The sequence below is a fragment of the Leucoraja erinacea genome, chromosome 16 (assembly GCF_028641065.1).
Source record: "Leucoraja erinacea ecotype New England chromosome 16, Leri_hhj_1, whole genome shotgun sequence".
NCBI lineage: Eukaryota > Metazoa > Chordata > Chondrichthyes > Rajiformes > Rajidae > Leucoraja > Leucoraja erinaceus.
In genome coordinates, this window is record NC_073392.1 from 35,205,474 (window position 1) to 35,220,701 (window position 15,228).

Below are 15,228 nucleotides of genomic sequence, written 5' to 3' on the forward strand. Positions count from 1 at the left end.
AGCCGTCAGGCTATTACCCTGGCTCGGACAAAACTCTGATTATTGGTGACCCATTATCTGCTATTTGCATTTTATCAGTTTATTTCTTTATGTGTGTATATATTTATATTGTGGTATATGGACACACTGATTTGTTTTGTAGTAAATGCCTACTATGTTGTGTGTGCTGAAGCAAAGCAAGAATTTCATTGTCCTATACAGGGACACATGACAATAAACTCGCTTGAACTTGAACTTGAACTTGAACTTGAACTTGACTATGACTGCTTGTCTGTACGGAGTTTGTACATTCACCCCGTGACCTGCGTGTTTTCTCCAGAAGCTCGTTGTCCTCCCACACTTGAAAGACATACAGGTTTGTAGGTTAATTAGGTTGGGAAAAGTGTAAAATGTCCCTAACTTGTGTACGATAGTGTTAATGTGTGGCGCAGACTCGGTAGGCCAAACAGGCGTGTTTTAATGCTGCATCTCTGAACTAAACAAAACTAAATTAAACTAAATGGGATTTGATCACACAGCCTATTTAGGCAAAGAGATCTTTTATAAGGTGTACACTTAGAAGACCAATGGAGATACAAAATCCAACGGTGACACATCTTGAACACGACACAGTCAGCATGGATTTACGAAAGGTAAATCATGTCTGACGAATCTTATATAATTTTTCGAGGATGTAACTAGTAGAGTGGATAAGGGAGAACCAGTGGATGTGGTATATCTGGACTTTCAGAAGGCTTTCGACAAGGTCCCACATAAGAGATTAGTATACATACTTAAAGCACACGGTATTGGGGGTTCAGTATTGATGTGGATAGAGAACTGGCTGGCAGACAGGAAGCAAAGAGTAGGAGTTAACGGGTCCTTTTCAGAATGGCAGGCAGTGACTAGTGGGGTACCGCAAGGCTCAGTGCTGGGACCCCAGCTATTTATAATATATATTAATGATTTGGACGAGGGAATTGAATGCAACATCTCCAAGTTTGCGGATGACACGAAGCTGGGGGGCAGTGTTAGCTGTGAGGAGGATGCGAGGAGGCTGCAAGGTGACTTCGATAGGCTGGGTGAGTGGGCAAATGCATGGCAGATGCAGTATAATGTGGATAAATGTGAGGTTATCCAATTTGGTGGCAAAAACAGGAAAGTAGACTATTACCTGAATGGTAGCCGATTAGGAAAAGGGGAGATGCACGAGACCTGGGTGTCATGATACACCAGTCATTGAAAGTAGGCATGCAGGTGCAGCAGGCAGTAAAGAAAGCAAATGGTATGTTAGCTTTCATTGCAAAAGGATTTGAGTATAGGAGCAGGGAGGTTCTACTGCTGTTGTACAGGGTCTTGGTGAGACCACACCTGGAGTATTGCCTACAGTTTTGGTCTCCTAATCTGAGGAAGGACATTCTTGCCATAGAGGGAGTACAGAAAAGATTCACCAGGCTGATTCCTGGGATGTCAGGACTTTCATATGAAGAAAGGCTGGATAGACTTGGCTTGTACTCGCTATAATTTAGAAGATTGAGGGGGGATCTTATACAAACTTACAAAATTCTTAAGGGGTTGGACAGGCTAGAAGCAGGAAGATTGTTCCCGCTGTTGGGGAGGTCCAGAACAAGGGGCCACAGTTTAAGGATAAAGGGGAAATCTTTTAGGACTGAGATGAGAAAAACATTTTATACACAGAGAGTGGTGAATCTCTGGAATTCTCTGCCACAGAATATAGTTCAGGCCATTTCATTGGCTATAATTAAGAGGGAGTTAGATGTGGCCCTTGTGGCTAAAGGCATCAGGGGGTATGGAGAGAAAGCAGGTACAGGATCTGAGTTGGATGATCAGCCATGATCATATTGAATGGCGGTGCAGGCTCGAAGGGCCTATTCCTGCACCTATTTTCTATGTTTCTATGTTTCTATGAATGTACATGGCATCCATTATATTGTGAATGTACATAACGATTCAACAATAAGCTTTTTCTGGACATTAAAGAATCAAACTTATCAAGGATGTCCTACCCGATTATCTTCTTGCAGTTCCCACTCAGGTGTGTACGTCTGATGATTGGTGCCGCTGACACAGTTGGAGAACTGGAAGATGCTAGCGAACATCTGCTTGTTTTCGGGTGTGTCAGAGAAAATTGGATCCTGATCATTGACTCCGTGTGGCACCAAGTTGTCATTTTCATCCCTCCTAAAATCAAATGAAATTTCATAACCTTAGTCAAGGCAGGTCACCATATTATAGCACTTTAATATACCGGCAATTGAATTACAATTGATGGCTACACATGCCAAGGCACAATTTTCGCAGATTTAACCGGCTTCTCCTTTGACATCTGCAGGACTTTGATCGAACAGCAAGACTGGCCTTGAATGAAAACAGAATTTAACATTCTGCATAAAAACAGAATTTAAAATCTCCAAGCACTATGAACCAAAGGATCAACAGTCTAGATAGACAGAAAATGCTGGAGCAACTCAGTGGAGATCTCTCCAGAGATGCTTCTTGCCCGCTGAGTTATATTTTGTGTCTATCATCGGTGTGAACCAGCATCTGCAGTTCTTTCCTCAACAAACAGTCTGCTGGAGGAACTCAAGAGATCGAACGACATCTGTGGGGAGAAAGGACCAATCCTTTTTGTTAGAATAGCTGGAATTAGGAATTTACAAATGAGATTCCTGGAAGCCACAATGTCCTGGGATATCATGTAACTGAACTGCAATCTGGCAATCTTTTGCGTAAACTGACAAATCTAATTTTTTAAATGGAATGTAAATGGAAGGAATAGAGACTGTTGCGTGTGGATAAGGAATCTTTCCAGGCAATCCTTGCAAGAGGGATGGTGAAGAAGTAATCTGATCTTAAAAGTGTAGTAGAAACGGGAATCCTTGTCAGGTTTTTAAAGGAGAGTGAGATGATCACTTCACCGCGGGGCGTGGACTTAACATCAGAGTCGATCCCTTGCCTGGGATCGCTCCAACCGTGGCATGCAGACTTTACATCGAGCGCTCGCAGTCTCGGGAGAGGCTAGTCGGGAGCTCCAATGAACGCAGAGGCTCGGCCAGCCCCGACGCGGAGTTCGATCGCACGGCGCGGGGGAGCTGACATCCCCCCCGATGCAGGAGCTGATCGCCCCGATGCGGAGAGCCCAAATGCCGCCGGCTACGGGAGTCAAGTTCGTCCCGTCACTCGTCTTCCATCACAGTGGGGAATGTGGAGGAGTCACTATGGTGGATGTTTATGTTAAAATGTATTTTGTGTGTTCTGTTGCTTTTTATTTGTATGACTGACTTGGCAAATGAAATTCCTCGTGTGTTACAAAACATACTTGGTTACTAAAGTATTATACCCATCCCATCAAGGAAATCAGCCGACCCGGGCCAGCTGCCTGCCCCTTTTCCGGGGTTACGTCCGTGCCCGGGTGGGATTAGAAAGGGAATACGCCCTGTCTGTGGGCACCCTGAGGGAGTTCCGGGACCGCTGGGCTCCGCAGGGTGTTGAATGTATCCTCAATAAGGATTGTATCATAATTGTATAATAGTTTAGTATGGATATATGTTTGTATTGTATTTATGGTGGTGGGTTCTGGCTTGTTTTATTGTAGTGTAAATATTATTTTTTAATAATTGAATAAATTTTTTTGTATGCGATGATAAAAAAAAAAAAAAAAAGGAAATCAGCCGAGCTGAATAGGTTGATCTGTTATATATTCTGTCACAAAATATAAATTTACTACACCGAATTATACATAGGTGGGCTTGAAACTCACCCTTTGCTGGGTCTCCAAGCTATCCACTTATTCCCACGCCATTGTACGCGGAACGGTCTCGCAAAATAATTGCGTTCTTTATGGCAGCACATTTCAAGTCTACCACTTAATTAAATATTTCAAGCCAAAATCCTGTAATTTCTCTTCATGTTCTTGTTCTGACATTAAGTTTGCACTGTATACTTAGCCATTTGCAAGCCACTGGAAATATATATTTTTTCTAACTGACCAACTCTCTCAGCTCCAAATATGGGGTGGAAGATTGCAACCTTCGCGTGGTCCGCCCTGTTTCGACGAATGCAATCAACCCGGTGTGCACAATCAAATAAGATCAAATAGAACCAGTTATCCTACAACTTTAGGCTGTGCACGCTATACGCAAGAAGAAGAAGAAGCTCCAAATATCTCGATCAAATCTACTGTACATGGTTAGGAACATTTTTAAGTGTTCTATTTCTTATCTAATGCGCTATCAAAACAAAATAATATCTCACTAACTCAGGTCACTAAAAGTCATCCTAATTTGTTGGGGAATTTTTAATTCTGAAATGAAAAAACAGTAATTCTGAAGCAGGTTGATTGTTGTAAGAATGTACCTGATGCCTTTTAGGGGGAAAAAACTAATCTGCTGTCTCGTTTGGTCCGGCCTTTGAGATACTAAACATGCTAAAACCAGTCCAGGGCAGAATGACTTGCACCCAAAATCCACGGAAGAGTTTAATAAATAAGTGAAGTATTAAGTTGATTAATGTGCCTTAGATGTTATTTGTCAGTTTGGCTGTGTGATTTATGGTATTGATATAGCACTGTTTCCTAGGTGGTCCCATTACATGATTTATGGTATTAATCTGCTTTATCCAGTGGACTGATTACAGGATTGATGATATGTTAACAAACAAAGCAACATTTGGCCAAATCTGTTGAGAAATGTTATTAATATCAAGAAATCTAATTTTTAAAATTGACTTCCATTTTATAATATGATGGTATTTTCTTTCTCATTATTGAAACACCAAAGTGTAGATTGTGCATTTGTATGATTTACACAGTGCGCTTAGAATATGTGGCAGCTTTGAGCCTGAGGATTTATGTTGATCAAAGAGTAATCGTAAATATGTATTTTCAACCTTTGGAAATAATTATTTCATCATTGAAATACTAGCATGTCGTCTCAGATGTAATATCACCTTGAATGCCTTTAGCAAGGATACTGTATTAGAAATGCTATGTGTTTACCTTGACAATTACCTTTTGAATATGCCAGGAATTACATTGTTTAAATATTGTTAATAAAGAATGCTGTTTATAAGTATAATGCAACTAATTTTAATCAAGGTGATATTAATGTTTAATGTTTTATGTGTCATTCCTACCTTTTACTGTATGTAATGTTACTTGTGGGCTGAGCACCAAGGCAAATTCCTTGTATTTGAATACTTGGCTAATAAACTTATTCAATCATTCATTCATTCATTCATTAACTAACTTTATCTGGTTATTAGTTAATGGAGAAGGTGTGAATGATATTGTAATATTACCTGATGCAGAATTACAATACATACAGTTTTCTTATATTATCAAACTTATTAATTCAGCTTTTAATTGTCTTGTGAAAGCTTATGTAAATGAAACAGGCAAGGAAGGTCAGGTCTAATGGACATAGTTTCTTTGTTGGCTAGAGTTAACTCCGGCTGAATATACAGCTCAGGACTAAGATCTCAATATTTGGAAAATTATTTGCAGGCCTATTTAGGTTGGTGTATTTGTAGATGTGAGTGGTAGCATGTAGTGGTGGCATGGTGGCACTGTGGTAGAGTTGCTCCCTTACAGCTCTTGCAGTGCCAGAGACGCGGGTTCGATCCTGACTAGGGGTGCTGTCTGTATGGAGTTTGTACGTTCTACCCGTGACCGTGTGGGTTGTCTCCAAGATCTTCGGTTTCCTCCCACACTCCAAAGATGTACAGGTTTGTATGTTAATTGGCTTGGTATAAATGTATATTGTCCCTAGTGTGTGTTGGTTCATGCAGGATGCAGAGATTGCTGGTCGATGCAGACTCGATGGGCCGACGGGCCTGTTTCCACGCTGTGTCTCTAAACTAAACTAAACTATTCTGAATGGCAGAGTTTTACAACAATATCAGCTGTGGAAAACTGACTTTAAACTGTTAAGAATGTAGTTTATCCACCAGTTGTCTTTCCCTTGTACTAAACAGGTAGAGTTGTTGCCATATGGACCCAGGTTTGATCCTGACCTCAGGTGATGTCTGTGTGGAGTTTGCATGTTCTCCCTGTGATTGTGTGGGTTAACTCTGGATGTTTTGGTTTCCTCCCACATCCCAAAAACATGTGGGTTAGTAGATTAATTGGCCTCTGTAAATTGTTCCAAATGTGTGGCTAGTGGATGCAGAGATGGGACAACATAGAACTGGTGTCAGCATGTGATTGATGGGTCTGGACTCATTGGGCTGAAGGGCCTGTTTCCGTGCTGTAACTTTCAATCATCAATCTGGCAACATGTTAGCCTTGATATTTTTATCTTGATTTTTCTTTCTAGTGTGGTGCTTAAAATCAGGGGTGCAGTGCTGCCGGAGCTCACCTGAGTGCAAAACCGGCACCTCTGTAAAAAAAAGCCAAAATAAACAGCAGGGAATTTTAACTAGCGGGCGTGTGTTCGGGGTAACCTGGTTAAAAGAGGGGGAAGGGGAAGACCCATCACTACGGAGGTTTCCTGTAGGGGAGGGGAGCAATAGGACCCAGCAGAGTCAGACCACGTGCTGTCTGCATCGTGGGTGTTGTGGGCCTGGTGCTGAGCCTGCAACTCTGGTGAGGTGACGGTTCTGGCCCGCTGGTGGCCGGTGGAGAAGGGAGGGTCGGTGGAGTCACTGGTGGAGCATCGTGGGGGACTGAACTAGAGATACAGGTCAGCGGCAGCAGCGGTTCCCCAGGGAGGCAGTGAGAGTTGGCAGCTGCGGCAGTTTCGGTGATCCCGGTCTGGATTTGGCCGGGAAGGCGGTGAGGGTCGTTGAGGCGGTTGACGTTGTTGCTGCTCCTCGTGGTGGCCATCTCGGTTTCATGATGGTCGGGCAGGCGGTGCCGCGAGCCAGAGGTGGAGCTCCGGGCCTGCGGGTGGGCGGTTGAGTCGAGGATCGCCCGTGGTGGGACCAATCTGGAGGCGGGCAAGCTTGTGATCCTTGGTAGAGTCCAGATAGGCAAAGAAGCGTTTGTTGAAGGTGTGGATTTGGTGTTGAATTAAGTCCAGTTGTGGTCCATTGTAGGTGTGAGTGTGTGAGTGGGTGAGTGAGTGTGTGGGTGGGTGTGAGTGGGTGTGTGGGTGTGTGTGTGGGTGTGGGTATGGATGTGTGTAGGTTTGAGTGGGTGAGTGTGTGGGTGGTGTGTGAGTGGGTGTGTGTGTGTGGGTAAGTGGGTGTGTGAGTGGGTGAGTGAGTGTGTGGGTGTAAGTGGTGAGTGTGAGTGTGGGTTTGAGTGGGTGAGTGTGTGGGTGGGTGTGAGTGGGTGAGTGTGAGTGGGTGGGTGTGAATGTGAGTGGGTGAGTGAGTGTGTGGGTGGGTGTGAGTGGGTGAGTGTGTGGTTTGAGTGGGTGGGTGTGAGTGGGTGGGTGGGTGAGTGAGTGGGTGGGTGGGTTAGTGTGGGTGAGTGTGTGGGTGGGTGAGTGTGGTGTGAGTGGGTGGGTGAGTGGGTGGGTGAGTGTGTGGGTGGGTGTGAGTGGGTGAGTGAGTGGGTGGGTGGGTGAGTGTGGGTGAGTGTGTGTGTGTGTGAAGGCCCAGAGCTGTGGGAGAGCCAGGGCGAGTTGGTGCCGGGTCGGCACCTCCGTAAAAATACATGATTACCGTATTTTTCTTTACTTGCTTGATAATTATATTTCATGATAATTAGTGGGTGCAACCGTGCAATATATTGTCATATTATTAAATTATTATATGTTTTATTGTACTAGTTATACACTGGGATGTAGTGATAGGCTATAATCTTGTTTGACCCTCGTGGGAGAATAGCTTGCCCCCTCCCCCCCCAAGCAAAATCTGAAATGAAGCACTTATTTGACAGCTCCGGCACCTGAAAAATTAGCATTGCTTAAAATTGTGAAAACTTTTGGAAATAAGTTGATAGACTTCAGTGAAACTCAGTAAGTGCTTTTAAATTTATTATAAATGAAAGTAATATACCCATGTTGATACTCGAGTATATGTGTGGAGGAGAAAGTTTGTTAAGTATGTATGTTGTTAAAATCCCCTGAAGAAAATATTCCTATTTTCTTTTCCTTTAATGCATGTCGTTATCTTTTTATGAGCATTAATTTCCATATCATTTTATTTGGTTTACTAGACCTTGCAAAAGAACTTTGAAGTCTGTCATCAAAATAAGATTTAAGAACCGCAAAAACATTCAGTATAAAATGAAAACCAGGGAATTGGATGCAAAATGCCATTGGCATACATTAGCAAACTCCAAAATCTTGCCACTAACATGGTTCAAGGAAGTCTGCTGGAACCAATTATCTTCACTTCTATTGTCAATGTTTAGTTTAGTTCAGAAACAAAGCATGGAACCAGGCCCTCTGGCCCATCGAGTCCGCACTGCACATAAACACTATCCTACACACACCAGGGACAATTTACATTTATACTAAGCCAATTAACCTAAAACCTGTACGACTTTGGAGTGTGGGATGAAACCGAAGATCTCGGCGAAAACCCACACAGGTCATGGGGAGAATGTACAAACTCCGTGCAGACAGCACCTGTAGTCAAGATCGAACCCGGGTCTGGCGCTGTATGGCAGCAGTTCTACCGCTGCACCACTGTGCCACCCATGTTGTTCTCTCCTTTGTATGATCCAAAAACACTGATGTTTTCAGATAATTCCAGTGTTTTGTTTTATTTCCAATTCCTCACATAACAGTGCAGTTCAGACTGTTACCAGGGTTGAATTCTACCCTCTCCCCACCAAAGTATTGAAGATCACCATTCTCCGGCCGAATATTCAGCTCAGGACTAAGATCTCAATATTTGGAAAATTATTTGCAGGCCTAATTAGGTTGGTGTTTTTGTAGATGTGAGTGGTAGTATTTAGGGGTGGCAGAGTGGCACAGTGGTAGAGTTGCTCCCTTACAGCTCTTTCAGTGCCAGAGACGCGGGTTCGATCCTGACTATAGGTGCTGTCTGTATGGAGTTTGTACGTTCTCCCCATGTGGGTTGTCTCCAAGATCTTCGGTTTCCTCCCACACTCCAAAGATGTACAGGTTTGTAGGTTAATTGGCTTGGTATAAATGTAAATTGTCCCTAGTGCGTGTAGGATAGTGTTAAGTGCGAGATTGCTGGTCGACGCAGACTTGGTGGGCCGACGGCCTGTTTCCACGCTGTGTCTCCAAACTAAACTAAACTATTCTGAATGGCAGAGTTTTACAACAATATCAGCTGTGGAAAACTGACTTTAAACTGTTAAGAATGCAGTTTTCTTTCCCTTGTACTAAACAGGTAGAGTTGCTGCCATATGGACCCAGGTTTGATCCTGACCTCAGGTGATGTCTGTGTGGAGTTTGCATGTTCTCCCTGTGATCGTGTGGGTTAACTCTGGATGTTTTGGTTTCCTCCCACATCCCAAAAATGTATGGATTAGTAGATTAATTGGCCTCTGTAAATTGTTCCAAATGTGTGGGTAGTGGATGCAGAAATGGGACAACATAGAACTAGTGTCAGCATGTGATTGATGGGCCTGGACTCATTGAGTTGAAGGGCCTGTTTCTTGGCTTCTATAAATTGCCCCTCGTGCGTAGGATGCGGAACTGGGATAAAGTAGAACTAGTGTATTGTTGAACTATGGTGGGCGAGGACCTGGTGGGCTGATTCCACACTGTATCTCTAAACAAACGTGCAAACTCTTACCACCTTGGAGCACTTGTAGATGCCTTACCGTAATATCATCAGCTTTATTTTTCACTACAGGTGAATGTATCATCATCCTGAATTTATAATATATCATTCTTATTGTTTGGTGTGACAATAACAGAATAGAAAATGTTCCATTCAACATTTTAAAAGTCCCAGCTAAAGGCACCATGCCGGACTCTTCACGTTCTATCGTTGCACCCTTTTCATTCTCACTTGCCAGTCTATATTTTCATTGCATGGTAGCACAGCGGAAGAGTTGCTGCATCACAACGCTTGCAGCGCCGGAGACCCGGGTTCAATCCCGACTACGGGTGCTGTCTGTACGGAGTTTGTATATTCTCCCCCTGAACTGCGTGGGTTTTCTCCGAGATTTTTGGTTTCCTCCCTCATTCCAAAAGACGTACAGGTTTGTAGATTAATTGACTTGGTAAATGTAAAAAAAATTGTTCTTAGGTTGTGTAGGATAGTGTTAATGTGCGGGGATCGCTGGTCGGCACAGACCCGGTGGGCCGAAGGGCCTGTTTCTGCACTATCTCTAAACTAAACTAAAATAAACAAATTGGATGTGAATCATAGCAAAGTTTTTCAATTAAAAGACCAAGAATGAATGTGATTTTTAGATGACTGTCTTCAATGCTACTTTGAACTTGTTTCTTACTATTGCCTTAAATTAAATAAAAGTAAAGCATCCAAAAAACATTTGAAATCTGTTTTCTAGTTGTATCCTTTGCTCTGCTACAGCAGATATAATTAAGATCAAGTAGGTTTATATGTAACGTTTTATCAATGGAATGCACCATGCCATGCCATTATTCTTCAAATAAATATTCAAATACTGTTAATAGCTCCATTGCCTCTTTTAGTATTCACTGCATTTTGGAATGTGTTCTGTTGAAATATTGTCCCTATTTTATTGTCAGTCATGTTCCATCACAATCAAAGTGATTTCAATATAGACTCTGATGAAAGGGCATTGACCTGAAATAAAACTAATTTCCTCTCCATACTTGTTTATTTTCATTTTAGTTTAGATTTCCTTCTGTGGTATTTTTCATTTTAGAAACATTTTAATGTATCCTAACTGGCTAAAGATGGGTGAGAACATCTCTATCAGATGACAGCAAACATCCACATCTCCATCTTTCTTCCTGTCCCACTTTCAATAGTTGGTTGTAAATGTGGATCAAAAGCTGCGATTAGATAGAAGAAATGCCTTTAGACAAGACAGTCAGGGACCTCACCATCCGTTCCAAAGGCTGTTTCCAATTAACTGAAATATTTCCATCTCAATGTGAAACATCTGCAACAAATAGAAACATCCACTAGATTGGAACATCTGCATTCAATTAGAGAAGTCAGCAGAAGATAAAACAGAGCATCTCTATCAGTTCAACCTGTGCACCTGCATCAAGGCAGAAACATCTGCATCAGATAAAATCACCTGTAATGGGCAAATGTAACATTTTGATCAGATGGATGCACATGTTGTCTTCAACTGGACAGATCCAACTGTAGCAGATGGAACTGCATGTATCATAAAGAATGGGACATTTTTATCTGATGGGCATCTTCTTCTGAATCTGGACAGAAACATTTGCATCATGGAAACATCCGCATCAAGTAAAATATCACATTGCAATCGGAGTGAATCATCAATCTATGGAAACATTTACATCAGATAGAAACATCAATGTAAGACAGAACAGAACACTTCAATCAGATTGAAACATCAGCCCTAGAGGGTAAGAGCTCTAGAGAGCATAGAATATTATTGAACAGGCTGTACGGCCTACAATCTCTGTGTTAAACTAATTCATTCAGCAGGTATGTGAACCATATCCCTGCAGTCCCTGCATATTGATGTGCATGTCTAAAAGCCTATTAAACACTACTATCAGATCTGCTTCCACCACCACCACTGGCAGTGTATTCCAGGCATCTACCTTTCTGAGTAAAAAAACCTGCTCCACAGATCCTCTTTAATATATCGCCCCCTCCTCCCACCCCCACACCTTAAAGCTTTGCCCTCTCCACTTTGTCATTTCCACCCTGGGGAGAAGGTCTTGATGCACTACTGTGCATTTCCTAATTATATATTATATATACTTCAATCTGGTTTTCCCTCAATCTAAGTTTGCCCAACCTCTCCTTAAAGCTAATAATACCCACTAGTAAACCTCTTCTGTACCCTCCCAACCTGCTTCCACACCCTTCTTGTATGGGGCAACCAAAACCGCACTCAATACTCCAAATGCAACCAAACTAAAGCTTTATAAAGCTACAACATGCCTTGTGGACACTTGTACACAATGCCCCAATTGATGAATTAATGCCTCCGTAGATGCTGCTGCACCTGCTGAGTTTCTCCAGCATTTTTGTGTACCGATTAATTAATAAATGTGAGGTTATCCACTTTGGTGGCAAAAACAGGAAAATAGACTATTTTCTAAATGGTGGCCGATTAGGAAAAGGGGAGATGCAACGAGACGTGGGTGTCATGGTACACCAGTCATTGAAAATAGGCATGCAGGTGCAGCAGGCAGTGAAGAAAGTGAATGGTATGTTAGCATTCATAGCAAAAGGATTTGAGTATAGGAGCAGGGAGGTTCTACTGCAGTTGTGCATGGTCTTGGTGAGACCACACCTGGAGTATTGCATACAGTTTTCGTCTCCTAATCTGAGGAAGGACATTCTTGCCATAGAGGGAGTACAGAGAAGGTTCACCAGACTGATTCCTGGGATGTCAGGACTTTCATATAATAATAATAAATTTTATTTATGGGCGCCTTTCAAGAGTCTCAAGGACACCTTATGAAGAAAGACTGGATAGACTCGGCTTGTACTCGCTAGAATTTAGAAGATTGAGGGGGGATCTTATAGAAACTTACAAAATTCTTAAGGGGTTGGACAGGCTAGATGCAGGAAGATTGTTCTCGATGTTGGGGAAGTCCAGAACAAGGGGTCTACTCCTGCACCTATTTTCTATGTTTATATGAAGGCAAGTATACCATACACCTTCTTTACCACTCTCTCTGTTTGTGATGTTATTTATAAGGAGATATGAACTTGGACCCCAATATCCCTCTGTACATTAACGCGGTTAAGGGTCTTGTCATTAACTGTATACTTTCCCTTTAAATTTCATCTCCCAAAGTGCAAGACCTCACATTTGCTCAGATTAAACTCCTGCCATTTTTCCTCCCATATCTGTAAAATATCCATACCTCACTGCGTCCTTTGACAGCTTTCCTCACTATCTGCCACTTCACCAATATAGGTGTCTGCACACTTACTATTGTGCCAACCCAATCTACAGTTTAATCCAAGTTATGTATATCACAAATAACAGATGTCTCAGCACATATCTCTATGGAACACCACTGGTCACAGACCTCCAGCCAGAATGACTGTCTTCAATGGGTAAGCCAGTTTTGAATCCAAACTACCAAGTCACATTGATCCCATGCATCTCAATCTTCTGAATTACCCTGCATTTATCAAATGCCTTACTAAAATCCACATACTATACATAACTTCTACTGCCCTACCCGCATCAATCGTTCCAGTTTGTTACATTTATTGTCGCATGCACCAATTGGTACAGTGAGATTTGAGTTACCATACAGCCATATGAATAAAAAGAACACAAAATACGATAGAATTGAACATGAACATCCCCATACAGCAGAATCAACGTTTCCCCACTGTGAGGGAAGGCAATAATCTTCCTCTTTGTTCACCCGTGGTCCTAGAGTCACAGTCAAACAGCGGGGAAACAGGCCCCTCGGCCCAACAGTGGCGCAGAGATAGAGTTGCTGCTCACAGGGCCAGAGACCTGGGTTCGATTCTGACTAAGGGTGCTGTCTGTACAGAGTTTGTACGGTCTCACTTGGACCACGAGGGTTTTCACTGGTGCTCCGGTTCCCACCCGCACTCCAAAGGTGTTGTAGGCAAATTGGTTTTGGTGAAATTGCCCCTCGTGTGTAGGATAGTGCTAGTGTATGGGGTGATTGTTGATCAGTGCGGACACGGTGGGTCTAAAGGCCTGTTTCCGTGCTGTATCTCTAAAGTCTCAAATCTAAAAGTCTAAACTTGCCCATACCAACCACATGTCCCTGCATCACCCTGTAATTTCCTCAAAAGCTCACCCAAGTTAAATGTTTTAGTTTTTAGAGATACAGAGCTGAAACTGGCCCGTCGGCTCACCGATTAATTAACACAAGCCTGCACACATAAAACCCACGTGGCCACGGGGAGAACGTGCAAACTCCATACAGACAGCACCCGAACCCAGGTCTCCGGCGCTGCAAGCGCTGTAAGGCACCAACTCTACCGCTGTGCCACCGTTCCTCCGCCGTATTTGGAGGGCGTAAAGGAACATTGGTCACTCACTGCGTTCACATCTGGACATGTGCATCAGATAGAATTCTGAATCAGGCAGCAAGTGGCAATTCAGTAGAACAGTTTCTCATGTGAAAAACATCACTGAAATGTCCGTATCGGAATATCTCGTTCAGGGAGACAAAGACCTTTGCCTCAGAGCTGCCCATCAAATAGATGTAAGCATACCCATCCCAATTTGAATCAGGAAGTTTGTATCTGCAACAGGTAGACAACAATCTCCCCCCTTTCCAGGGACATGTCCACGTTAGATGGGCAATAGCAACTGCCTTTGAGTTGAGTCTGATGAAAGGTTTCGACCCAAAACGCCATCTACTCCTTTTGTCCTGAGATGCTGCCTGACCCGCTGAGTTACTCCAGCATTTTGTGTCTATTTTGGGGCAGAAACAACTCTGTGCTTCTCTAATGTCAGAAGAGCTGAACAGAAGCTTCCCTCTCCTCTACAGCGCATCATATCTTCACCCAAAGAGCCATATACTCAAACCTGCATCCCTGTCCCAGAACCGCCAAAGCACTAACACAATTATTTCCCAAACACCAGTACAATGAATCAACAAGTGTGGAAAGAAGATCGTGCCGGCTGTCTCTACTTTTAAGCGGTGTCTGCAGTTCAGTCACCATATTAGCACAATCCACCTCTGAAGAAAGGTCTCCACCCGAGACGTCACATATTCCTTCTCTCCAGAGATGCTGTCTGACCCGCTGAATGATTCCTGCATTTTGTGTCTATCTTTCGGTTTAAACCAGCATCTGCAGTTCCTTCCCCCCACATCTCTATTTGTTCATTTTTTTAGCCCTCGCTATTCTTTACCCTGCAAAAGATCTAAATAACTGCACGGACAGTTAGGAATCCACGGTCCTGTCTCAAGGAGGCAGCCAGGAAGTTGAACGACCCACATATTCACGAATGGCATTTGAACTTAAGCCTAGTGGCATTAAAGTTGCCGTATGGTCTGAAGAAGGGTCGCGACCCGACCAGAGATGCTACCTGTCCCGCTGAGTTACCCCAGCATTTTGTGTCTATCTTTTGCAGTTAAGTTAAGTGAGCGGAGACAAGCGTTTGATGAACGTTCGAGTGAAAGGCATTGAAGTTACTGGCAAGTCCCCCATGGGGAACAATACGGTAGAACTCCAGAGATGCTGCCTGACCAGCTGACG

The 15,228-nt window shown here is 43.1% G+C and overlaps 2 protein-coding genes across 2 annotated transcripts in view; both read right to left on the bottom strand.

The window, feature by feature from the left end:
- LOC129704800 (coiled-coil domain-containing protein 3-like) overlaps positions 1-15,228 on the bottom strand; it is a 213,945-nt gene that overhangs the window by 12,898 nt on the left and 185,819 nt on the right. The gene's annotated exons all lie outside the window — the stretch shown is intronic.
- LOC129704802 (coiled-coil domain-containing protein 3-like) overlaps positions 1-15,228 on the bottom strand; it is a 29,048-nt gene that overhangs the window by 12,898 nt on the left and 922 nt on the right. The window contains exon 2 of the mRNA XM_055648159.1: positions 2,007-2,181. Within this exon, the coding sequence (XP_055504134.1) occupies positions 2,007-2,181 (175 nt within the window). The remainder of the gene's footprint in view (positions 1-2,006; positions 2,182-15,228) is intronic.